This window comes from Pongo pygmaeus, chromosome 16, assembly GCF_028885625.2.
Source record: "Pongo pygmaeus isolate AG05252 chromosome 16, NHGRI_mPonPyg2-v2.0_pri, whole genome shotgun sequence".
Taxonomy (NCBI): Eukaryota; Metazoa; Chordata; class Mammalia; order Primates; family Hominidae; genus Pongo; species Pongo pygmaeus.
The window spans coordinates 45,637,996-45,663,028 of record NC_072389.2 but is presented as its reverse complement, the minus strand read 5'-3'; the positions used below and the strand labels follow the sequence as shown (position 1 = coordinate 45,663,028).

Genomic DNA, 25,033 nt, shown 5'->3' with positions numbered 1-25,033 from the left:
CCAGAAGGTCGCATTTGTCTCTCCTGTTCCTCTCCTCTCCTCTTCCCCCCACCCTCCTCCCCACACCACAGGTGTCCACTTGTGGCTGTCAGGATGCTCTACGGCCCAGCACCCATTTTCTGCCTCGGAGGAGAGTAGCCAATAAATTAACCACATCAAGAGCACTATCTGTCTCACACTCCTCCAGGGCAGGAACTGGTAAAAGTCAGCTGGGCTCAATTGGGTTCTTTGCAAATGAATGAAAGAACTGAGGAAGGAGAATGTTTGCAAATACCCCTGACTACAACGCCACCTACCCTTCCTCTAACTTCGCTTTCCTATTCCTTCTTCTCTCTACCCCTACTTTCCATAAGCCTTCCTCCTTTCCTCCCTCCCATTTGGGAGGCAGACAGACCTGGGTTGGACACTTTGGGCAGGTTATTTATCCTCTCTGTGCCAGTTTCCATGTCTATAAAACAGGATGACCCCACCGGCACGCGGCTGTTGTGAAGATTAAATGGGGTGAGTACAGCAGCCGGCCCCAGTGTTCTCCAGGTTCTCCAGTTCGTGCTGCAGACCCCAGTTAGGGGGACTGATTAGCTGCTGTAGGTCTGGAGCCGCTAAAAGTCCCAGGCAAGGAGGAAAAAGAGGGTGCAGTAGGGGGGTCCTGAGGGGTCGGAAGCTCAGAGAAGGACCGACTCATTGGTAGAGGAAGTAAACCCAGAGGTCAAAGGGGCCCTGCCCAGAGGTAGCAGTGATATCCAGTGCTGGGCCAGACACAGTGTCCTGGCTTCTCCCTTGTCCCCACAGGCCTCTGAGGGGTCAGGTGTTCAACCAGCATCCAAAAGAACATCCACTGAGCCAGGTGCGGGGATGGGCCCTTTTATTCATTTTGTCTTCATTAATCCCCCCCTCTCCTAGCAATCTACATGAGATAGGTGTTTTTATTCCCACGACACATTGGAGAAAACAGAGGCTCTGAGAGATAGGCAGCTGGTGAGGAATAGGGCTGGGACTTGATCGGTCTAGGTAAAGTCCCCAGAGCCAAGGGGACTATGAAGAAGGACATCTGAGCCAGACAGGGGGTCAGGTAAGGCCTTCTGGAAGCAACATGGCCTGATGAGTCATAGTGGAGAGCCATAAGTGCCCGTAGAAGCCCCCTACCCCAAATACGGGAAATAGTGTTAGTTTTCCTCTCATAAGTCCAATCAGTAGCAAAGCTAGCGACAGGTAGCACCTGCAAGGGAGCCCTCCCTGCCTCCCTTCCTTGGGCCCCACCTCTTACCATAGCCTCAGGTCTCTAAAGTACAGCAGTTCCCACTGGGAGTGTGTGAAATAGGGCTAACAGAGAAGGCCCAGCTCTGGCCTTGCAACTCTCCCTTGGGCCTAGCAACTCCTGATGGGCCTGGGATCTCTGGAGAGCAATGGGGGCAATGGGCCATACTGAAGTCTGTCCTCTGCTCCTCCAACTGTATTCCTTCCACAACTTTCTTTGGACCTAAGTCAACAAGAGCCTGACCCTCACTCAACCTCCTTGCCTTCCTTCCTTGTAGTGCCAGAAAAAAATCTCCTTGCTCACATAACAATTTTCTTTTTCATTCGAAAATGGCCCGGGGCCAGGCGCGGTGGCTTATGCCTGTAAACCTAGCACTTTGGAGGGGCCGAGGTGGGCGGATCATCTGAGGTCAGGAGTTCGAAACCAGCCTGGCCAACATGGTGAAACCCCATCTCTACTAAAAATACAAAAATTAGCCAGGTGGGGTGGCGCGTGCCTGTAATCATCCCAGCTACTTGGGAGGCTGAGGCAATCGCTTGAACCCGGGAGGTGCAGGTTGCAGTGAGCCGAGATGGTGCTACTGCACTCCAGCCTGGGTGACAGATCGAGACTCCATCTCAAAAAAAAAAAAAGAAAGAAAATGCTCTGGGGGACCTTCTCATTCAACTCTTATTGAATAAGAGGAGGAGGATCCTGTATCTCCTACCCACCTACTTTTTTAGGGAATAATCCATGTAGGTATGCTCTGGACGTGAGGCCATTCCTAACTGGGCTTGCCCTGTGGTGACATCCCAGAATCTGAGTCTGTGATCTGGTATAGCCTATTAGAAAGCCCCCAAAGTCTCCATGGAATGGCAACGGCCCACTGGACCAGCCCAACCAAGTTATACCTTACTTTCTCTATCTACAGGCTGCCTCTCCTTACATGGGAAGACAGACATCGAGGAGATCTGCTGGGCCCACAGGAGCTCCAAGGGAAATCACAGAAATGCTCGCCTTATATATAAAACTGCTTTATTAAAAATTCAGCTATTAGGAAAACAAAGCCCTTACAAGGGTTCTATCAAAAAGTACAAATTTTAAATAAATGCATCAAAAAAATGGCAGCCAGATATACCAGCCACAGTCACAACCTCAAAGGCCTTGTGGGGAAGGAAGGGAGAATTAGGGAGGAGGTTCCGAGAACTCAAGGAAGAGGCTGGGCACAGGGGGTCTTTGGGTGCCTGCAGAGCTGGGTCCTGGAGCTACCAGGCAAGGACCCTGCTTCTGTTTTCCTTTCCCTGGAAAAATGTAAAGAACTGGCAGGTGTAGGAAATTTTGAGACTGGGGCAGAAAGGCACAAAAGTCATTTATAAGGTATGATTGCTCACTCTAGTCCTGAGGCACATGGGGTGGATAAATGGGGGATCAGAGCCACAGGGTCCCTGGCTCTGGTCATGCTTGCCCCTGGCTGGTACCATCTCTGAGTTTGGCCACAGGTTAAATTAAGGTAGACCAAGTGGACTGCATAATCCTGGCAGCCTGAGGTCTGGAGCCAGTCTTTAGATCAGATGTGTTGCTTCATTGGCAAACTGGTGTCTGCCCCCCAAGAGATCCCCCCAATGAGGAGCAGCAGGTCTCCTGCCTAGCCCTGTCCTCTGAGTCACTGTGGGTACCCACCCTGGACAAGGAACTTCTGAGGGCAGTCTCTGCCACCCAGGATCCTGAGAAGCCCCAAGCCCCAGAGCCAGAGTTTCTCCGAATGACAGGCAGAAGCACAGGAAGCTGGCGTTGAAACCAGTCCCCACCAGCTGCTGGCCCCACACCCATGGTCACTGCTGACACGCCTCCTTGGTGACATTAGGCAGTGGGTAGGCAAAGAGGGAGAAATCCAGGATATACTTAGGCAGCACATCCTGCAGCAGGGCCCGGGGGGCACTGCACAAGTGGTAATGCAGGCTTTCGGGGCTGGCTGGCCGGTACCAGGCCTGGCGAGCTGGAAATCGGACGTGGGGTGGTGCCCGTACCCACTCCAGCACCTGATTGGCATCAGCCTCCAGCCTCTCATAGGAGCCCACAAAGTCATAGTGCACGGCACAAGGCTGGCACAGGTGGTACACGGGCATCCAATGCTCATTCATGCGCTCAGGGTCCTCATCTACCAGGTATCTCAGGAACTCGGGGAATGTGACATCGTCGCCTGCAGGGCTGGGCCCCGCTCCAGCCCTGTACCGCCTCACTATTTCAGCCCCATAGCGTTGCTGGTACTCTCGGATCTCGCCAAACTTGTTGCGGTAGGCAGAGAGGAGGCGTTCCAAGGGGTCCCGCACAAACAGGAACTTAAAGTAGTGCTGCAGGCGGTAGCGAATCTCCTCAGGCCGCAGGTCTGCCAGGAACACCAGGTCACTGCGGTGGTCCATCTTGAGGCGGACGTCCACGCTGTCCAGGACGCCTGCCAGCACCTTCATCACCCGCTTCCAGTTAGAGCAGGCCACCTTGGGGACGTAGCAGTAGAGGAAGCGGTAACGGTCACTTACGAGGATGTGGCGCAGCAGGGTGCGCCGCTGCCCCACCGGCAAGTCCCAGGGGTCCCGGGGCATGCCTGGCTGTCCGCACACCGCCCGCAGGGTCCTGTTCCGGACGTCCTGCCGCACTTGCAAGTCCGCGTCCCCAGACCTCAGGGACAGGCCCCCAGGCTTGGGGGCTTTCCCGCGCCAGGCTGCGCCCTCGCGGCCGGGCGGGTGCAGGGGCAGGGGCTTCATCTCGGCCAGGATGCCCCGCTCGATCATGAGCAGCAGCCCGCTGGAGGCCACGATCACCGCGAACATCAGCATGGACGGCAGCAGCAGGGGCGGCCCCCCCAGCCCCGCCCGGGCCCTGCCCAGAGGGGCCCGCCTCAGCGCCCGGCCCAGGGGCTCGGCGCCATTTGGGGCCGCCAGCGGGGTCAGCGGGCGGGGGAACATGGTGCTCCCGGGGTGGGGGCCTGCGCGGGCCCGGCCGATCCGAGGGCGGCCTGGGAGGCGGGCTCGGGCTGGGGGCGGGAGCAGGGTCTGGGCCCGGAGCGAGTTGGGGAGGGGAGGGCAAGGGACAGCCCTGGCGCGTGTAGGGGTGGCCGGCTCCCGGGCTGCGGCGCCGAAGCGGGCGGCGGGCGGCGGGCGGCGGGCGCGGCGAGGGACCCGGGCCGGATGTCCCGCCCGGCCGCTCCCCACCCCCGGCCTCGCAGTGACACAGGCGCGGGGGCGGGCCCACGCCGGGGGCGGGGAGAGGGGCGGGCGCCCATGCGGGGCGCGGGCTTGGGAGGGCGCACGCGGACCCCTACCCGGAAGAGGGCGCCTGAGTCAGGGCCACCGCTGTCCTCTGGGCTTGGGGACAAAAGCTCCTGAGACCTCGAAGGCAGAAAAGACTCGAGGCTGCTCTCGTGCAGCGTGTGTTCTTAGGGAAGTGGACAAGGGGGATTCACCACAAACTCAGGCCTATCCTAGCCCTTCCTCCAGCAACGGGTCGAGAGGCAGGGAGGCGCGCAGCGCTCTCTCCGGGTCCAGACATGCCGGAGGCTGGTCTTTTCAACTGGAAGCGGAGTCCTCGGTGTGCTCCCCCTTGCCACCCTTACCTCCCTCCGTCCCGCAGGTCGTGGCCACTCCAGGAAGGAGAAGCAGAACTCTCAGACACTGACCAGGGTCTCCATGGTGACCCTTGTGTTTAGCAATACCTGGGGACTGTCTACAGTGCTTGTCCACTGGGTAATGCTGAAATGTCTGGAAATGGAGTCTCCCCTCCTCTGCCTTCTCCTCACTAGGCATGAGGCAGTCGGATAACTGGGCACTCTGGGGAGGGTCTGACATATTGGTCCGTCAGCTACTGGTGTGGCCAACACACATCTGGAAGGGTGAGGAGCTGGGGGCACAGAACAGCAGGGAAACAGCACGCAGTCTCCTTGCCTGGAGCTAAATGTGTGCTTCATGGCACCAGGCTGGTCACTTGGGCGGACAGCAGACCCGAAGTGCTTTGGATGTCAGCAACCACCATTTCCCACCGGGAACCCGGCTCAGCAGCCAGACTTCGTCCAGCTATGTGCTTGCTGCCTGCAGAGAGCCAGCGAGGCTCTGAAGCAGCAGAGGAATATGATTAGAGCCCAAGTGTACTGAGGACAGCGCCCACTAAGTGTTTGGTATTCATTATCTCCTTTAGTTGTTACAGCCACCCTGGCAGGGAGCTAGTGTGGACATTCCCTTTGTACAGCTGAAGTAACAGAGGCTCAGGGAAGATGTGACTCAGTATGGGTGGTTCTGAGTCTAAAACCTAAATTTCTAATCACGGCCCTTCAGAGATTAAAGGAGCATATCATGGAATGGCTAGAAGGGAGGAAGCAGCTGACTCGAGAGCAGACTGTACAGAGCAGGTGATGGAAAATAGAAGATACCAGTGGGAGAATGGAGCTACCAGTGATCAGATGAATTCAGAAGGGTGAGGGGACTTGAAGGATGAGGTGATACTAGAGGGCTCACTGATGACCCCACAATCCCAGCAACAGGAAAAGCACACAGGATGAGCCAGGGGAAGGAACGGTAAAGCCTTGCAGCCTTCCAGCTCTCCAGGGCAGGCTCTCCACATCTGATTGCCCAAGTGCACCTGCAGGCTACCACCTGTCCATTTGCTGCACCAGAAGTTTGTGTGAAGGTTCTGCCTTGTCTACGCTGCTCCTTGCTTCCAATAATCCTAAAGGTATACATTTCTGGTGATAGGATTTTCTATTAAAATCATATTTTCCAGTAAGTATGTCTTTTAAACCAGGAGAGGAAAAAAAGACCTTAGACCTTTAAAAATTTTTTGATAATGTGGCTACGTGTGCTCCCTTCTGTGTTACAGGGTAGTTTTCTGTGTTAGCAGTCAGGGTGAGGCAGGGGGAATCCTTGGGCCTGGTACTTATCTCCATACCAATTTCTTGTCTGTAAGATAAGGACAAGCTACCACTCGCCTCAAGGGAGTCTTGTGGACAGCACACTGAGGGCAGAGCTAGAAAAATCCATGGTGGTGTCTGTGCCACCAATAACTTCTGAAAAAATGTTCCTGCCCACATGCACCATGCCTTAGCAAAATGCAGAAGAGGGTTGGGGGCGTGCTGTGGCTCCCAGGAACCTCTATGGCCTTAGAGCTGCCCCACCTGGAACATGGTCAACACTGAGGCTTCCAGGCTGGGACCGGGGCTGGGCTGAAGCAGGGGTCAGCTGGCCGCAGACCCTTGGCCCCATGATATGGCCTTCATTTCCTCGGCAAGCAAGAAGCACCAGCTGTAAGACACTGAGGCCCTAGGACAGTGCTGGCCAGTTACCCAAGGTGATGAGGAGGGATGCTTTTTTTTTCTTTTCTGAGACAGGATCTCACTCTGTCACCCAGGCTGCAGTGGTATGATCACGGCTCACTGCAGCCTCGTGCTCTTGGGCTCAAGCAATCCTCCTACCTTAGCCTCCTGACTGAGACTATAGGCATGCACTGACATGCCGGGCTAATTTTTAAATTTTTTGAGACATGGCCTATGTTGCCTAGGCTGGTCTTAAACTCCTAGGCTCAAGTAACCCTCCCGCCTCTGCCTCCCAAAGCACTGGGATTACAGGCAGGAGCCACTGCATGAGGCCAGTGATAAGAAGGTATCTTTACCATGTACCTACTTGGGGACCAATTTCCAGGTCACTGGTCAGGTGAGGGCTGGCAACCGAAGTATTTCACACAGACCTAAGCAGGCAGCTGTGGCCACCACGAAATCAAGAAGTCAACTCCAAGTTCCCAGTCCCTCTGTCTCCTTTCCTCACTCTCTTTTCCCCCTGCTTCCCTGCCCTCTTTACTCATTGGCCTTGGTGAGCATCCATGCCACAGGGGTTAAGAGGGACCTCTGAAATAAGAATAGTGGGTCTCTCCACACCCACACACCAAAAGATGACAGGACACACAGGAAATGATCCTTTTCTAAATCAATACAATTTCTCAAATTTATTTTTTTCTTAAAGAAGTACTTCTAATCTCTGTCAAAAGGGAGGTGAGGAAAGGTCCTTCCTCCCTTGTAAACACTGAAATACAGATCTGGGAAACCAGGATCAACACACACAAAAAGTGCATTTTACAAAATATCAACTAAAATATATTTTACATGGATTATGCTTCCATTGAAGTTCTACCAGCTGCATTTTCAGGTTCGAAAAAATATTTCCACATCTAAGAGATTTCAAAAGCGTTTAAGTTCAGGGCAGCAGACCCTACCTCCTGGGAAGAGGGCCTTGGTCTCCTTTCCTGCTAGGTGAGGCTGGGCTCCTTGGCAGCAAGGGCCCAGAATGAGCAGGCTCCAAGGCTGGCTCTGCAGAGCCCCCACTGCCACTCTGCCAACCTCATTTACTGCCCCATCCTCCCAGACAGACACCTTCCTCCAAACAGCTTATTCAATATAAGGAGACCCAAGTCCCTTCCCTTCAGGTTTGGAATCAGGCTTCCCAAGCATAAATTCACCTCTGAAGCCTCCAGGCCTCACCCAAACCCAATGACCAATCAGGAGCAACTCATCTACTAAGGGACAGGGCATGGCAAGTCAGGGGAGCCCTCAGGGTTCATTTCCACCTCCCTCTGCAGCCCCTGCCCAGCTGTCCTCACCCAGTGCCACCTCCTCAGCCTGCTGGGTTCGTCTGCCCCTCTTCCCTAAGGGAAGACCCAGGGCTGCAGTTCTCAGCCCCAGCCCCTGCCCCCAGGGGTATGCCCTTGTGGAAGTGCTCAGCTAGCAGGTTCCCAGCGCCAGGCCCAAGCCACACTGCACTCCACTCCCTCTCCCACCATACTCCTCTTTGGTACAGATAGGAAATAACCAGGCTGCTCCAGCCCCCTCACAGAGTCTCAGGGCCAGGGCCAAGGCCTAGTCTCCACAAGGACAACAGGGGACTGAGCCTCTTAGTCTACTCTGGGGAGCAGCATGAGGTGAGAACAGGGCCTCTGGGCAACAGGAACAAACTAAAAATGCAAGTCCTTAGCTCCTAGAGCAAGTGGCTGCAGCTCAGCAGGTCTGTGGACTGATACAGTGTTGATTCTTGCTGGGATGTAAATTAGTGCAATCTACAAAAGACTAGGGAAAGGGTGGCAGGGCAAGGGGAGCCACAGCACTCCTTTGGTTTGATTTCAGGTGGGTGTGGCTTGAAGAATCATGTGTGAAGTTCTGCAAGAGGTTTCCTGGAACCTCCATGTGTAAGGCAAGAGGAAAAATCTTCAACAAATCAGGTAGCAATTTTCCTTGCCCCCTGCCCCCAACCCTCTCCCAGCACCCATCTTCCCTCCCAGACGTGACAAACCCCACAATGATCAGTTAACTTTCTGGGAAGCCAGACCCGCTGGGTGGCCCTCTCTGGGAGGTGGACAGGAGACTCCCACAAGTGGGCCACACCCATGACTGTGAGAGGTGGGTCAACTTGTCCCAGCACCAGTTGCTACTGCAGGGCAAAGGAGGAAAGCCAGAGAAAGGCCTCAAGTCTAGGAAGAGGAAGTCAATGCTCTGGAAGCCAGACTCTGGCTCTCTATGCCTCAAAGGAACAAGCTCAGAGCTGTGCTGGGATCTAGGAAAGCCTGGTCCCAGGCTGAAGGGGAAGCGGCGGATCACAGTGGGTGAGGTAAAGCTGGCCCCCACTCCCCCTTTGAGGGCCCGGGGGAGGCTACAGAAGGGCCTGTTGGGTCTGGTTCCTGAAAGACCTTGCCCCTCCTTCCCGCCCCCACCCTCCTTGGGCCCCATTTCCCTCAGGCTTGGCCCAGCCTCAAAGAAGACTTCTTCGGAAATCTCCACCCAGGGGAACCACAGAAGGTACCTTGGGCCAAGCTGAGAGTTCTGATGCTTTTCTTATACCCTGGCCTCCCCAGCTCCCTCCCCTGGAGCCCAGAACCCACAGGGGCCCCTGCCCTCCCCCCCAAGAAAACCACAGGCCAGCAAACTTAGGCCTCTGTGGCCCCCTAACCAAGTGCTGTGCTTCAAGCAGTGCCCCCTACCCCGAGCCTCACTTGCCCATGGGTAGCCCCAGCATGGGCATGAGGAGGCTACTGGGGGTTCTTAAGGATGCGCCCGTGGCGGAAGTCATAGACATGGCGGCAAAGGAACACCAGCTCAGGGTCCGTGTCCTCTGGCACTGTGCGGTGGGGTGGGGTGGAATAGTCTGCAGAGGGGGGAACCAGTGCTGTCTTTCGGCTGGGGAGACCTTCACCTCGGCGCTTGGCCATGGCACAGAACCTGTAGAGAGATACCATTCACTATCTTTACTCCAGCCACTTTTGCAGGAAGACCAATTCCTTTCCTCCCCTACCCTACGCTACCCTACCCAGAGAGCTAGGCTATCCTAGCTCCCCAAGGGGTGGTACTGTCTCTACCCATCCCAAGGGTGATGTCTGCTCTGCCAACCACCAGGCTATCTTCTCTCACTGGAGAACCACACTTGCCAGGGCCTCCCTCCATTCGCCTGCCAATTCGCCTAAATTTTTTCCAAGAGCACTAATGTTACCCCCCAACTCTGCTCCAACCATTCTACCTCAGTGTGGCAACACAATTGTTCTTCTTTCTTCCAAAAAATATCAGATGGTAGAGGCAGGCAATAAGGAAGTAAGTTCTGGGAGATTAGGCTCAGTGAGTAAGATCAGGTAGAGAGCAGAATGAGATCCTCTCGGGGAATTCCAAGCAGCCCCAAATATGCCTGGGGAGCCTGAGGGAAGAGGCCAGCCAGAGGGTGCAGGGAACCACCCACCTGCAGTACTCGGCAAAAGTCAGGACATAGCACTTCTCCTCAATGCAGGCCACACTGTTCTGGTCCTGATGTCGCGATGCAAAGACTTCATTCTGCAAGGGCTCAAAGGGAGACAGGTAGAGGTTGTTACCAGGGCTGGAAAGCACCTCATTCCCAGAGCAAGGCAGACATTAACCCCTCTGCTGGGTCTGCTGACCTGAGACGACTCCAGCAAGCTTCCCTGGAAATTCAGCCTAAGTATGCCTCACCTACTGCCTCCAGGCATTCCTCCTGAGTCCCTTCCAGGTCCCCTCCTTCTCCAGAAGAGCCAGGTATCTGCTCCAGCCCCTGATTGTCACTGACCTCCCAAACCCCAGCCCTGCCTAGTGTAGGAGAGGGGAAATGTTCTTCATCTTTCTAGTTAGATGGAAAGTCCCTGCAAGGGAAAGTGAAATAAAAGGTGAGCCCAGGGCACACACAGATGGCAGTCACCTCTTTTAGCACACAGCTTGGTGGAGAGCCTATGGGGTGTTAGGAGGCGTCTTTCCTCCCCTCCCCTCCCATACTACAGAAAATACCAAAAGTGACCAGGTATGCAGCTCCACCTCACCTTTCCTGTTGCCAGGAGAACACATCCACTTGCTCCCACTGGCACCTGCTACCTCAAGGGTTCCCTTTCTGTTCCTCTTTTTAAGACAAAGGTTATTATTCCCTTTGAAACATGAATTGGGGCGGTGTTGGGAAAAGAGAATAAATCCCGGGCCCTTTCCCAGGTTCTCTGGAGTCCAAAGTGACAAGCACAGGGATCTGACTACAGCCCATGGCTACCCTCCCCCTACCACGTCTTAGTGCCATAACCTTTCCCTCTGTCTCTCCTGCCCTCCCTGACCCATCTGCCAGGCAGCTCACCTCGTGCATGCTGGGACTGCGGCCTCCCTGTAAGTGCTCAGGTCTGTAATACCACAGGAGGCTCATCATCAGCTCTCCTGGGGGGACAACACAGTGGTTATGGCTTGAACTGGCAACCTGAGTTACTTAGACAGGCAGAGAGGCTGGCTGGCTGCCCTGGAGGTTCATCCAACCTCAATCCTGCAGGCTCCGGCAACCCATGTCCCCTGCCCCAGGCCAAGCATTCAGAGGCCTGGAATGCTGTTAGGCATGGAGGGAGAAGGGGGAGAAGGCACTGACAGGTGAGGTGGGGGGACAGGTGCCCAGGCTTTGCTGGCTGGAAAGGTTAATGAGCTGATCCAACCCAAGCCACAAGGTCACCCACAGCCCTCGGCAGCAGACAGACCCCAGCCGAGTGGAAGGCAGACTCTGTGCCAGGAACACGGGGAGACTCATGCCAGGTCAAACTCCAGGCAGGGGCCAATCTGGGGCCTACAGTTCTGCTGAAGGCAGCTGCCCCTTGGGTCCCCAGCCAGAGGGAGAGGTACCTGACTCGGGGTTCTCCCAGAGGGCAGAGATCTTGGCCACATAAGGTGTGGAGGTCTTTCGTGGGCCTGACTTGAGAAGGACAGTGTCCCGGACTCGGATTGTCTCCCCATGCCGCTCTACCGCCTGGTAGCTCTTTCGGATGGCTGGTTCCGGCTCATCCTAGGCAACAAACCAATGACACAAATAGGCTTGCAGGGCCACACTCAGAGTAAGGACAGAGAGAGGGAATGACATCCTTTCCACGATTTCCTCAAGGTAGTCAAACCCACTACCTTGGTTTTGTCAAACCACTATCCTTTTTTGGATGGGGCTGGGGAATTCTCATGGTTGGAGAAAGGATGAGAAAAGGGAACAGGTGTGGAAAAGTGGCCTGAAGCTTCTGGGGCTGAGCTCTGACCACCATACCCTTGACAGCTGACTCTCACTCCAAGCCCTCCAGTGCTGGGTAAGTGCTCATACTTCCTAATGGAACAAGTCTCGGTCTGAACCCTTAAACCACTGTTATAAGGGGCACAGCCTTTGACAAATTATTTAAAGTATTGCTAAGCCTCAGCTTCCACATCTGTAAAATGGGATTAATTATAGGAAGATGGGATATATACCACATAGGGTAGTGGTGAGGATTAAAGGGCATAATACTTACAAAATGCTTAGCTCAGTTCTGGCATCTAAGAAGTGCTCAATACATTTTATGTATTTATGTATGTATTTATTTTTAGAGACAGGGTCTCACTCTGTCACCCAGGCTGGAATGCAGTGGTGCAATCATAGTTCACTGCAGCCTCAACCTCCTGGACTCAAGTGATCCTCCTGCCTCAGCCTCTCAAGTAGCTGGGACTACAGATGCATGCTACCATGCCTGGCTAATTAAAAAAAATTTTTTTCTATAGAGACAGGATCTTGCTATGTTGCCCAGGTTGGTCTTGAACTCCTGAGCTCAAACAATCCTCCAGCATCAGCCTCTGAAAGCTCTGGGATTATATGCATGAGCCACCTTGCCCAGCCTCAATAAATTTTAGTTAATATTCTTTTTATTTTTAATTAATTAATTAATTACTTTTAAAAGCCAGGGTCTCACTCTGTCACCCAGACTGGAGTGCAGTGGTGCAATCAGCTCACTGCAGCCTTGAACTCCTGGACCTAAGCAATCCTTCCACTTCAGCCTCCCGGTGCACACCACCATGCCCGGCTAACTAATGTTTTTACTTTGTAGAGATGAGGTCTATATTGCTCAGGCTCGTCTCGAACTCCTGGCCTCATGCGATCTTACCACCTCCACCACCTAAAGTACTGGGATTACAGATGTGAGCCACCGCACTTGGCCTCTTTTCATCATCTGAGATGTTCTCTGTGTCACTAATTTTCTCTGCCCATTCCAACGTCCCCTATATAGACTTATCCAGAAAAGTTCTCCATTGAAAGTCCTCCATTTTACAATCCAGGGTGTAAGGGACAGAGTGAGCAGGGAGGGGAGGGGAAGACACTCACCGAGATGGCAGCCACCAGCTATGACTGTGTGTCTCCTGACCTTCCTGGGGTGTCTGGTACAGGATCAGTAGGGGGCTAGGGAAGCAAGCTGGGTGGGCCAGCATGACTGGTTCATGGGGTACAAGTAAACTGGAGTCCCTTGTCAGCTCTCAGAGTAGCTAGAACCAGGTGCTTCTAGCACCTACCTCACTGCAGGTCATGTGTCCCCACTGCCTCCCTCCCTCTCGTCATCAGCTAAGAGCTGGCACTTACCAAGACATACACAGCCCTCTCACAGGCAGCCCCAACAGGTACCCAGCCATTAGTGCGGCGGCGACGGCGGCGGCGAGGGCGTGGGCGCTGGACACGTGGCTGCTTGGGGTGGCTAGGCCTGCGGGCAGCCTTGCTCCTTGCAGTGTGCCTGCAGCTGGAGCCCGTGCGCAGACCTGACTTAGAACCGCTGGGAGGTTTGGCGCTCTGAGGGCACGCACGGGCTACTGTCTGGGGCTCCGAGGTGGGTGTCTGAAGATGGGGGACGGGCTCTGCTGCAGGTGGCACACTGGGTACAGGGCACCCCAGGAGTGGGTGGGCAGGTGAGGCTGGGTGGCCAGCTTCCGGGAGAGGAAATTCCAACTGGCCCAGGGATCTGCAGCCTTCTAGGAAAGGGAGAGAGTGGTCAGGACAGGACAAGCAGTGACCCCCATCACCCATCTGCTTTCAGAGCCTGCTCCTGTCTTAATTCTAAGTGTGCAACCAAAGGCCACTGAGGTGGCCAATGGGATCAGAGGCCTTTTTATGGTGGACTGTCAGAGTGACTCTCTAAGGGGACAGGGGTGTTTCCTCATCTTGGAGATTGGCCATCTCCCCTTTTAGTCTGAAAGAGAGGTGGTTGGAACATCCTTTTTAACTCCGAACTTTTTTTTTTTTGAGACAGAGTCTCGCTCTGTTGCCCAGGCTAGAGTGCAGTGGTGCTATCTTGGCTCACTGCAATCTCCTCCTCTCGGGTTCAAGCATTTCTCCTGCCTCAGCCTCCTGAGTAGCTGGGATTACAGGTGCCCACCACCACACCCAGCTAATTTTTTTGTATGTTTAGTAGAGATAGGGTTTCACCATGTTAGACAGGCTGGTCTCAACCTACTGAGCTCAGGCAATCTGCCCGCCTCAGCCTCCCAAAGTGCTAGGATTACAGGCATGAGCCGCCGCGCCTGGCCCTGATATTAATTTTCTAAGGCTTTCATAATGCTTGGGAATAGGTGTTCTGGAATCAGACGCCTGGGTTCTGCCACTTACTAGCCATGTGACTTCAGGCAAGTCACTCTGCCCCTCAGAGCAACTGGCTGGTTTTCTTACGAACACATTAACTCATTTCATCCTTACAAAAACCCTATGAGATGGGTATCATTACCCCCATTTTATAGTTAAGAAAACTGAGACACAGAGCAGTTACTGACTCGCCCGTAGTCACATGGCTAGGGAAGTGGGGGAGAACATTTCACTCCAGGCAGTCTAGCTTCGGAGTCTGTGCTCAATTACATGCCAAGCAGCCTCCCACATGTAAAGCACTCAGAACAGTGCCTGTTACATGGTGTTTACTGGTGTCCTTATTATTAGGGAGAGGGGATAAGGGTCTAGACTTGGGGAATGGCACAAAAAAAGAAGGAAAACCCCAAGCAGCAGCCCGTTCTCATGTCATAAGAACTCTAACTCAAGCCACAACCTGAAACAACCAGTCTGGCCAGGGCCAACTGGTCTATAAAGTTGTTTTATAGACCCCTACAAGAAAGGATGTCAGGGGAAGGGAGATCTGGAAGGTCCAGCCCTCACTTCCCCAGCAGCAGGGCAGACCTGCTGGCCAGCATGTCTCATTTCCACCCAGGAGGCAGGCAGGGAGCCTGAAGAGGCAGGTGACAATACCTCTACCAGTTTAGGGAAGAGAAATGATTCTGGGAGTGTCTCAACAGCTGGAGCATGGGCCTCTCAGGTGTCTGGGTCTTGTCCGGCAGGCAGACACCAAAGCTGTGGGTCCTCATCGCATTCCATCCATGTCAGGGAACTCTGCTTGTCTGTTCTCATGGTGTACCCTCTCTATCCACACCCAGCAAAGTGATGCTCAGTCTGGGCACTTCTCTTTTAAGGCCTCTATAGCCAGGGCAAAGCTGCCCTGTGCAGTAGGTACCACCTACTGAGCCTGGTACCTACCACCCTTCCCATGAATGCGGAACTTGGCCAGCATGCAGAGAGTACTGGTTTCTAGAAAGTAAGGAATTCTAGCTTTCCTCGAGGAGGGTAGAAGGGCCGTGAGAACAATTTGGTAAAAGTCCTAATTCCAGTATCTAACTTGCTCTTCAGAGTCTAAGAATGGGTATCCCAATGAGGAGAGAAGAGAGGCCTTCCTGTGGCCTGTACCCCTGCAATGCTACCTAACTGCCAGACCAAGAATCTCCATAGGTAGCCTGGGCAGAGCAAGGCTGTCCAGAGCTATACATGTTCTTGGGAATGCTCCTCGGCTTGGGGCACAGACTACAGGAGTTCTCACTTCTGAAAGCCCCCTACCTTCCAGTTAGCAGCCAGACCCCAAGGGAGACCCCCGCTCAGATCAACAGCCCAACCTCCTGGGATGCCATTTCTCTGAGACTCCCCAGTACATCTTGGGCCCAGGAAGCCTCACCTGCTGCAAAAGGCATTTTGTATGGGCAGCCGCCACAGGTAGTGCCAGCGCGGGTGACAGACAGGGGCAACACTCTGAAGATGCTGTAGCCATTCACTCCAGTGTCCTCGCTAGAGCAGTAGCGAGAGGAGCCCCAGGGAGGGTGCTGGAAAGGGGTGCCTGAGGGCACTGAGCTCGGAGCTAAGAGGAGCCCCTCCTCGTGAGGTGCAGCCACTGGGGACAGCTTGCCCTCAGGAAGCATGGGGCAGGGCGAGTAGCCCCCACACTGCAGCCCCTCTTGGCCACAGTACTGGTAGAAGCTGCCTAGTGCAGTGAGCTCAGGCCCAACACACAGGCCATTGTAGTCAGCGGGGTTGCCAGTCTTCGGCAGCGGCGACAGCTGAGGTGTGGGGAAAGAGGGCTGATGCAGTTCCTGCTTAGGGGCAGGTGACTCCTCGCCTGGGCGCCCAGGCTCCGGCTTCAGAGCTGCCTGTCCACCCATCAGCAGGGGCAGGTGAGGGCGCAGCCCCAAAGGGCTCTCCAGAGCCTTGCTCAGGGGCTGATGAGATGGCTGGACGGATGGCCCACAAGGAGTTGCAGATGGCCATGGCTCATCAGGGCAGCCTTGCCAGCCGGGTGGGCCTGCAGCCTCCCCAGAGCTGGCCCCCTGCCAAGCCTTGGGATAGTTCTTGCCATTGACCTTGGGCCACTTTGGCCTTGGGGCCTTGGGTGCTGGGGGCTCAGTGGAGCGCCCATCTACTTCTGCATGGGCACGAGGCAGTCGCAGGGGTAGCTCCCGCTCCTGGCTCAGTTTTAGGAAAGCAGCTGCGTTCAGGCTAGCCAGTCTCTTGGGAGCTGGGTCTCCATCTCGGCGGGGACCTTCATCTGGTGCTGGCTCTGGAGACAGGTCCCGACTTCCTCCTCCAAGGTCCCCCAGCCGGGGCCGCTTCTTGGAGGAGGACCAGCCCCCAGTAGCACGATCACGGTCACGGCTGCGGTGGGGATCCGCCGCTCGATTGCGGCGGGTGCCTGCCAGGCTGCTGGTGTCCTCTCGCTCCAGCAGCAGGTTATTGAGAGCTTCGGCATTGAGGGAGGCCAGGCGCCGCTTGCGGGGCTGGGCAAGGCCAGGGTCTTCACTGGATGGGGCCGGGCTGGGGGGCTTGGGCAGGTCAGGTGGTAGCTCATCAGCCTCATCTGCACTCCGGGGACCGGCCACATTCTCCAGGCGAGTCAGCAGTACTTTGCAGGCCTTGGGCTTCTCAGGAACCAATGGGCGCTTACGAAGTGGGTAGTTCTTGCGGCGCCCTGTAAGTTGACCTGGGCTCTCGGGCATGCCTGGCTCCACACCCTCAACCCCCTGCTCCATGTTGCTGTCTTCCATCTGCAGGGGCTCTCGGCGGCCAGTGGGGCCCGAACTCAACATGGGAAGGGACTTTCTCCGAGTGTGTGTCATGGAGTACTTCCAACCTGCAGGACAGAAGGTGGGCAATGAGAGAAGCCCTCTCTGGCCTGCTCCTGCCTGCTTTCTCTCCCACTGCAGCCTACCCAGCCCCAGGTGCAGTGATCCTGGCCTACAACTACCCTGTCTCCAGTATGGATTTTCCCGGGACTCCCTTTCCAGAGTGTGAAGGTGCAGTAGAATCAAGCTACCAGCAGCTGTGCAAGGACTGGTTCCTCCTCTTTCCTTTCAGCCTAGGGTATCTCTGAACTAAGCCCCCGAAGAGCCTAGGGAGCAATGCAGACCCCAGGGACAGGGGATAGGAGGAGCTGGTGGCAAAGCTCTTTGTTCTCTCCCCCTGTCCTTCTCTCACTAGATACTCATCACAGGATAGGAAGAGGCTCTGAAGACAGAGCCTCCCAAGATAGGGGACTGGGTGGTAGAAGTCCATTTATTCTTTCTTCTTTTTTTTTTTGAGAGACGGAGTCTTGCTGGAGTGCAGTGGCGAGATCTTGGCTCACTACAAGCTCCACCTCCCAGGTTCACGCCATTCTCCTGCCTCAGCCCCTCAGGTAGCTGGGACTACAGGTGCCCGCCACCACGCCCGGCTAAATTTTCTTTTGTATTTTTAGTAGAGAGGGGGTTTCACCGTGTTAGCCAGGATGGTCTCGATCTCCTGACCTCGTGATCTGCCTGCCTCGGCCTCCCAAAGTGCTGGGATTACAGGCGTGAGCCACCATCCCCGGCCAGGAGACCATCTATTCTTCCAAAAGTATAACCAAGGCATTAACAACCCCCTCCCCAAACGCAGGGCTTCTGAGGTTGGCCACAGGAGGACAAGAAGACAGACAGTGAAGAGTTGAGATGGGAACCTGCCTGCTGGGCCATGAAGGCAAAGTTCAGTCTCTGAGGACTCCTCCCCTGGCACATAAAGCAAGACCGCCACAACCTGGGTCTAGCTGGAAAAGCTCTATCAAGGGTGAAGGCCTGGCTTTGAGGGGCCTATGGTGGAGAAGTTTCAGCTTTGAGGGGCCCATGGTGGAGAGGTCTCAGCTTTGAGGGGCCCATGGTGGAGAAGTCTCATTTGAACTTTGGTTCAAATTCCAGGCAAGAGCAGCCCAAAGGGTGCCAGTACCCAGGGCAAGGGTAACAGTAAGGCCAGGATCAGCATATTCCTGGGGGTAGAGAAAACCCAGGGACTGTGCGTAGACCTGCCATACAGCTTTAAACCCCTGCCGGCCACAAAGAGTTGGGAAAAGAAAGTATCAAACAGAAGCACTAACACAGGAGACAAATGAGCTGCCTTGTTAGTTGTGCTTGGTTCTCCCTCTTTATAGGCAGGGGCAGGTTGCAAGAAGGTGGGGAAGAGTCTCAGGAAGCCCAGAGCCCCTGACAGAAAATGCATATGACCAGGCATCATCTCCTAACTTTGCTTGGCAAAACACTCCAACATATACCTGCAGCAGCCTGGGCCCCAGTGCTGAGTGAGAGGCCAGAGCTGGCTGTGCACTGGAAGCTGGCATGGCCAAGACAATGAAGAACTGCAGGGGGCGGTGGTCAGAGACTATGGAACTGTTCACTTCCTACCACTCAACCCAAAGCACAGGGGCTGGCAAGTAAGGTGCCAGACAAGTTCTGTCCCTCGCCAGGCACTCCTGCGACCCATCCCCACCCAGCAGACCCAGGTTTTTCAGCTTAATTTCCCCACTTCTATTGCTGTTCACACTCATTCTACAGAGGAACTGAGAGCAGTCCCTGCTGGGCCAGGATTTAACCCTGAAAGTCTCAAGCCTGAGGGCTCCCAGGGATTCCTAAATCTTTCCCTGTTAGCTCCCATGGCCTTGGGCCAGTGGGTGGGGTCACTGGACACCTCCTCTCCAGAGACTTGCTGCATTAATTGAGAAAGAGTGCTCAGAAAACCAGGCTGAGGGTGGTGTGGGCAACCTTCACCCCTGAGAAAGGACATGGAAAACTGGAAAGGAGAGGCAGCGTGCCAGCTTTGCTCTGGCCACGTGCGGGGACTTGCCACTGCTCAGAGACCAGGCCCCGGGCAAGATAGAGTCACAGAAGGCAAACCCATTCATTCCTGAAGCACAGACGGAGAGCTCCTAAAAAATCCCAGGCATCTGCTAGGCTCCATAAGTCTCTTTCCTGCTTCTAATCAGGGTGACCACCCGTCCCTGTCTGCTCAGCAGGCTTATTGGCAATGCCGGGCGTGGTGGCTCATGCCCATAATCCCCACACTTTGGGAGGCCCAGGCGGATGGATCATGATGTCAGGAGATCAAGACCATCCTGGCTAATACAGTGAAACCCTGTCTCTACTAAAAATACAAAAAAAAAATTTAGCCGGGCGTGCTGGCATGAGCCTGTAGTCCCAGCTACTTGGGAGGCTGAAGCAGGAGAATCACTTGAACCCAGGAGGTGGAGGTTGCAGTGAGCCAAGATCGTGCCACTGCACTCCAGCCTGGGCGACAGAGTGAGACTCCATCTCAAAACAACAACAACAACAACAAAATCCCATTTCTTATAACCCACAGGCCCTTCTCTCATATCCAGGCACCCCTGTGCTGGAGGTGGAGGGGCATGCTACGAGAAGCAGCAGAAGCACATCAGTATTTCCTAGGGAGCCCAGGTCCAGCCCTCCCCAACTCCCAAAGGGCCTGGAAGTGATGGATAAGTGAACAGACCATGCATTTGAGCAAGGGCCAAAGCCCCTCCACAGGCCCCAAGTTACCAGAGGGGCTGGGCCTGGGAACGGCTGGGAGCCAAGGTGGAGATCACCTGGGCTTGTCGTCTTTGAGGATAAGGACACAGTACAGAGTGAGGAGAAGGCGGTTAGGAAAGACAGCACAGGGAGGTGCCGTCAGGCCTGGCTACTGGAAGCGTTCTTAGCAGGGGGATGATTGGCCACCCCTGACCTCCAGCTGGCTGGGAGACTGGCTGCATGGGCAGATGGTCCTCAGATCTTGGGACAGTTGTCCCCACTCAGTCTTCCCCTCTCAACACACAGAGGTCCCAAGCAGAGAGAGGTGGGAAGGGAGTCAGTGCCCAGAACCTTTGAGAATCTGTTCCCTGTGGACTAATCTTGCTCTTTAACCTCTCATTCAGCTTTCCAGTCCCTCAGGGACACCCACTACTCCCCTGGGGGGTAGGGTGCTGACGATCCCGGGAAGCCTCTGAATCACAGGGTGCGAGTCACATTTCCAAATCGAGCAGAACAGCCTCCTGCTAGCCTCCCTAAAATCTGCCAAATCCCCTGTCACTCGCTAAAAACACCCAAGGCCATCAAAAGCACATCGCAATACAGCTCCCAGCTTTCCTGTGGTGCAAAGTCCAGCCACTCAGCATCCTAAGGAGAGGCTGGGGTCTCCGCTGCCTGCCTCTCGCTGCACTCCATTCTGGGGAGAGCATGTGTGAGTCATGCTTTGAAGTCAGACGAAGAAGCAAGAAGCTCGGCTGCAACTTTTTCCCTGGGGTGGGGCTGGGTGGAGGGGCTACAAGCCTGCCAGGGCCCCTCCAACCCACAAGGGATGGCCCAGCTGCAGGGCTGGTTGGGGAGAGGGGATCCCAGCAAAGTAGTAGGCTTGGTTCCCCTCTCCCAGCCCCGCCAATCCTCCTGCTGCCCCTCCCACTTATGCAGTAGCCACCCAGAAACTTCCAACCACTGCTAGGGGACAAGGTGCGCTGGGATCTCTCAGCACTATCCCCTCCTCTCTGGGAAGCTGTGTCCTCCCAGACACGGGTGGTCCATGCCCTCTTGGGAAGGTCTCTAGGAGGGATTCCCAGGGCACTTTCTTGACACTAAAAGATGTCAAGAAAGCTCTCACTGGAGAAAACCAGTCTGATTGTCCCTAGCTCTGACACAGCTGCCAGGAAGGATAGTGGCTGGCTGGTGGGCATCCAGGCCAAAGACCCAGAGAACCACAGGTTGAATCCCAAATCCTCAGAAGTGTACTCTAAAGGCAGTAAACAGGCCACCTTCACCTCAGGGGCATCAGGATCTCAAAATCGAGGGGGAGGTCAGGCCCAGCTAAACTGTCACAGTAGGGTCTGGGTGTAGTCATCTCCACAGAAGCAGAAAGGGACAGACAGATGCCCTGCTCTGGCCCTCAAGCTGCAGCAGCACCATACACCAACCCCACCAGCATGAGCAGAGCACAACCAAGGTGCTTCATGCTGGGCTGAAGGTTCAAGGGAGAGTCAGAGGCCCAGGGGAGCATGGGGTGCTGGCACTGCTCTGGGGAAACAAGGGTGAGGGCCTGGAAGGGCAGGTCACAGCCCAGATCACTCCCACAAGCAGAGGCTGCCTGGGGCAGGAAGTGGCCCTCAGTTGTGGTTGCTGCTCTCCCCTTACCCACCCAGCTCTGGGTTGCACCCCGCACACCATCCTGAGGGTTTCAGGACTACACTTTAAATTTTGCTTTTCAGACTTCTTTGGTTTTTCTTTTTTGTTGTTTTTTGTTTTTGTCTGAGACAGGGTCTTGCTTTGTTGCTCAGGCTGGAGTGCAGTGGCGCAATCATGGCTCATGGTAGCCTCGAACTCCCAGACTCAAGTCATCCTTCCATCTCAGCCTCCCGAGTAACTGAGGCTGTAAGCGTGTGACACCATGCCCAGGTAATTTGGCAAAGACAGGCTGCAGGGGGTTGGGGGGGGCGGGGGTAGAGGGCCTCACTATGTTGTCCAGGCTGGTCTCAAACTCCTAGGCTCAAGTAATCTTTCCACCTTGGCCTCCCACAGTGCTGGGATTACAGGCATGAGCCACCACACCCAGCCCGGTTTATTTTTAATGAGAGGGAGGGATTCAGGGGAGCCTTAGATAAGGGCAGATCAGGTCATCTGGGTGAGGGCTGGGAAGGACCCTGCACCATTAGAAGCCACCTCCTTCCAATTACAGATAAAACCACAACTGGAGCTGAGTTAAGCATTGTCCTCCTCTGCATTCTCCCTTGGAATAACCCCTCCCATCCATGAAAGGAATAAAACACTTGTCATGAGCACTGAATTTCTTGAATCTTCTATCAGAGAAGAAATGTGGCAAGAGCACAAAACTAGGCTCCTTTTCACTTAAAGTTAGTTGCTGTTACTTTATGGAGAAACAGGTGAAGCTGCTGAAATTCTTATGGTAAAGCCAGGTAAAGACACAGCTGGTAGTGAATCTCTTAAAGAGCTGGTAAAGCAGAAAGAACCAAAGCATTGAGTCAGGCAGACCTAGATTTAAATGCTCTGTCCCTCCTGAGCAATGTATTTAACTTTTCCAAACTCCAGATCCCTCATCTAAGATGGATATACCAAAAAGAGTCTTCCCTAGGAGCGGTGGTAAGCAGAGGCAGGCAGGTCAACCTCCCCCATCCTTCCAACCCGACAGAGGGCAGCTGGCCCTGGCTGGCCATTCCCCACAGCAGGAGCCCGGGACAGATTCCTCCTACCCCAGTGAGAAATCTGAAAACCCAAGCTTGCACCTGAACTTTGCTCTGCCACTATTCCACTAAAAACACCTAAGTGCCCACCCCAAGGGAAGATAATGATGATGACACTCCTCCTTTTCCCTTGCAGGACCCAGTGTGGGGTGAGTTGTGGGGGGTTCAGTTTACAACTCAGCAAGAGGGCCGGGTGTAGTCATCTCCACAGAAGCAGAAAGGGACAGACAGATGCCCTTGCTCTGGCCCTCAAGCTGCAGCAGCACCATACACCAACCCCACCAGCACGAGCAGAGCACAACCAAGGTGCTTCATGCCGGGCTGAAGGTTCAAGGGAGAGTCAGAGGCCCAGGGGAGCACGGGGTGCTGGCATTGCTCTGGGGAAACAAGGGTGAGGGCCTGGAAGGGCAGGTCACAGCCCAGATCACTCCCACGAGCAGAGGCTGCCTGGGGAAGGAAGCGGCCCTCAGTTGTGGGCCACAACTGAGCAAGAGGGCCGGGGCAGAAACTATCCCAACAGACCCTGAACAACAGCTCTGTGCCTCTAAGAAATACTCAACTCTACAGGGAAAGGCCAAGCTCCTCAGATGCTAACGGCAGGGTTAGACCCACAACGTGAGGTCAGAAGGTGTGTGTCCTGCCTATCTGTGCCACCTGAATGAGGCTTCAGTGCAGGCACCCATGCAGAGCAGAAGTCTCACCTCCACAACACAAAGTTGCAAGGAGCACTGTCCTCAAAGAGAGAGAGAGCAGGCGCCTCAGCCACCAGCCCTGCCTCCTCAGTGCCCATTCAGCCTCACTTGCTGCGGGCACTCAATTCATTCTGCAACCAGACTGGCAGCCTAAAAACACCTGGGCAAGAAGCACGAAGTGCAGCTCAAAGGAATTGGCCTGATCCATCTGGACACAGGCTTGCTTTTAGACTGCCCTCGGGTCTGGTGGCAGGGGCTGAGGACAAGAGAAACAAGAGTACACCTCCCATATCTAGAAGTTGCTATACAACACACAGATCCCTGAGTGAGGAGAGTGGGCAAGAGCATCGTGTTTTAATCATACCAGTGTTCTGCCTTACGAACTTTAACCTGACAAATTGGAAGGTAATCACATGCAATAAAAAACTAGTCTTTAGAGGCTTTCTTAAAAGGCACATGTCCCTACTTTAGGCAATGTGCCTTCCCCCAGCTTCTTCCCAGTACACAACTCATGTGTGCATAAGGTAGACCTGCATCCACAGGTGCTAGCCCAGCTAAGCCTGCCCCTCATTCTCAGGCACACAGCACCTCTTGTGACCTTTGCCCATTCAACCAACATTTGCTGGCCCCCCACAGCAGAGGGAGACCCATGTGGGGCTGGAAGCCACTTCATGCCACTGCTAATCCTGTGTGGCCTTAGTCAACGGCTTGAACTCTGAGCCTTGGTTTCCTTGTCTACACAGCAAGGTTGCTGTGAGGATTAAGTTAAAGAAGAATGTGTGTAAAGTGCCTAGCAGAGTTCCTGGAATACAGTAGGTTCTCAATACAAGCTCATTTGTTTTCTCTTTCCCCTACAAGCACCAGACTAAGTGCTGGAAAAAAATGCAAAAGACTAAGAGTTGCAGCATGGGCTGGTAGGAAGACAGAACAAGATAGTGTGACAAGGGCTATAATGGACTGCTCAGAGCTTGGCTGAGGGGTCCCCCCAAGGCAGCTTCTCAGAGGGTACATATGACCCTTAGACACTTACTGAGGGCCTACTTTATGCCACGTGTACCGTGGGAACAAAAGCCCAGTAGGGAGTGGGCAGCACTCTGAGAAATTCATTTCATAAATGTTTGGATGCAGGATGGGGTGACAAACAAAAGCTAAAGTCTTTTTTTTTTTTGAGATGGAGTTTATGCTCTTGTTGCCCAGGCTGGAGTGCAATGGCGCGATCTTGGCTCACTGCAACCTCTGCCTCCTGGGTTCAAGTGATTCTCCTGCCTCAGCAGGAGTATCCCGAGTAGCTGGGATTACAGTCGCCCACCACCACGACCAGCTAATTTTTGTATTTTTAGCAGAGACGGGTTTTCACCATGTTGGCCAGGCTGGTCTCAAACTCCTGACCTCAAGTGATCTGCCTGCCTCGGATTCCCAAAGTGTTAGGATTACAAATGTGAGCCACTGCGCCTGGCCCAAAAGCTAAAGTCTTAAAGCAGGGAACAAATGCAACTTTTCCCAGACTCGCCCCTATTGGCTCCATGTAGGATGACTCCAGGCAGGGGTTGGGGGGCACCCCTTAACTCTGGGCTAAGGCTCCCTCAGACCCTCCCATCCAGATGCCACACTGCCCAGGATCAGCCAGAGGCAAACCTACACCTGCAACAAGACCCATTTGCTCTGAGCAGCTAACAATGTGGGAGAAATAAAACAGGAATAAAACAGGGGACAGGGCACCCCAAAGCTCAGCAACAGGCCTCAGCAGAACCAGGGAAAACCTTGTGCTACTGATGCACCATTCTTCAAAAAACATGAATAGCTCACCAGCCTTCTCCAAGCACCTGCCCAGGAATGGCAAAGAACGTGTGTTGGTTCAACCACCAGGACATTACATGGACCAACAACTTTGATTTCTAAAATGGCTTGCCAAGACTACAGGTGCTAGCTCTAGTCCTGAACAGAAACTAGCCAGCCAGGCCAAGAT

The 25,033-nt window shown here is 54.5% G+C and overlaps 2 protein-coding genes across 11 annotated transcripts in view; both read right to left on the bottom strand.

The window, feature by feature from the left end:
• Positions 1-2,252: 2,252 nt before the first annotated feature.
• Positions 2,253-4,445, bottom strand: CHST14 (carbohydrate sulfotransferase 14). The gene has a single exon (XM_054450266.2). The coding sequence runs from the start codon at positions 4,195-4,197 to the stop codon at positions 3,067-3,069; it is 1,131 nt and encodes a 376-aa protein (XP_054306241.1). The 5' UTR covers positions 4,198-4,445; the 3' UTR covers positions 2,253-3,066.
• Positions 4,446-7,185: 2,740 nt separating this feature from the next.
• The window catches only part of BAHD1 (bromo adjacent homology domain containing 1), a 30,699-nt gene continuing 12,851 nt past the window's right edge, over positions 7,186-25,033 (bottom strand). For 3 of the 10 annotated variants that reach the window (XM_054450246.2, XM_063652127.1, XM_054450248.2), the window contains 6 exons: positions 15,539-16,984; positions 13,144-13,526; positions 11,403-11,562; positions 10,876-10,952; positions 9,988-10,088; positions 7,186-9,479 (listed from right to left, as the gene is read on the bottom strand). In XM_054450246.2, coding sequence (XP_054306221.1) covers positions 9,290-9,479; positions 9,988-10,088; positions 10,876-10,952; positions 11,403-11,562; positions 13,144-13,526; positions 15,539-16,970 — 2,343 coding nt within the window. In that variant the 5' untranslated portion in view covers positions 16,971-16,984 and the 3' untranslated portion in view covers positions 7,186-9,289. The remainder of the gene's footprint in view (positions 9,480-9,987; positions 10,089-10,875; positions 10,953-11,402; positions 11,563-13,143; positions 13,527-15,538; positions 16,985-25,033) is intronic. The other 7 variants (XM_054450252.2, XM_054450251.2, XM_054450255.2 and 4 more) reach the window with 4 other exon arrangements.

Coding starts and splice junctions, on each gene's coding strand:
- CHST14 (XM_054450266.2), bottom strand. CDS start 4,197: ATGTTCCCCCGCCCGCTGACCCCGCTGGCGGCCCCAAATGGCGCCGAG.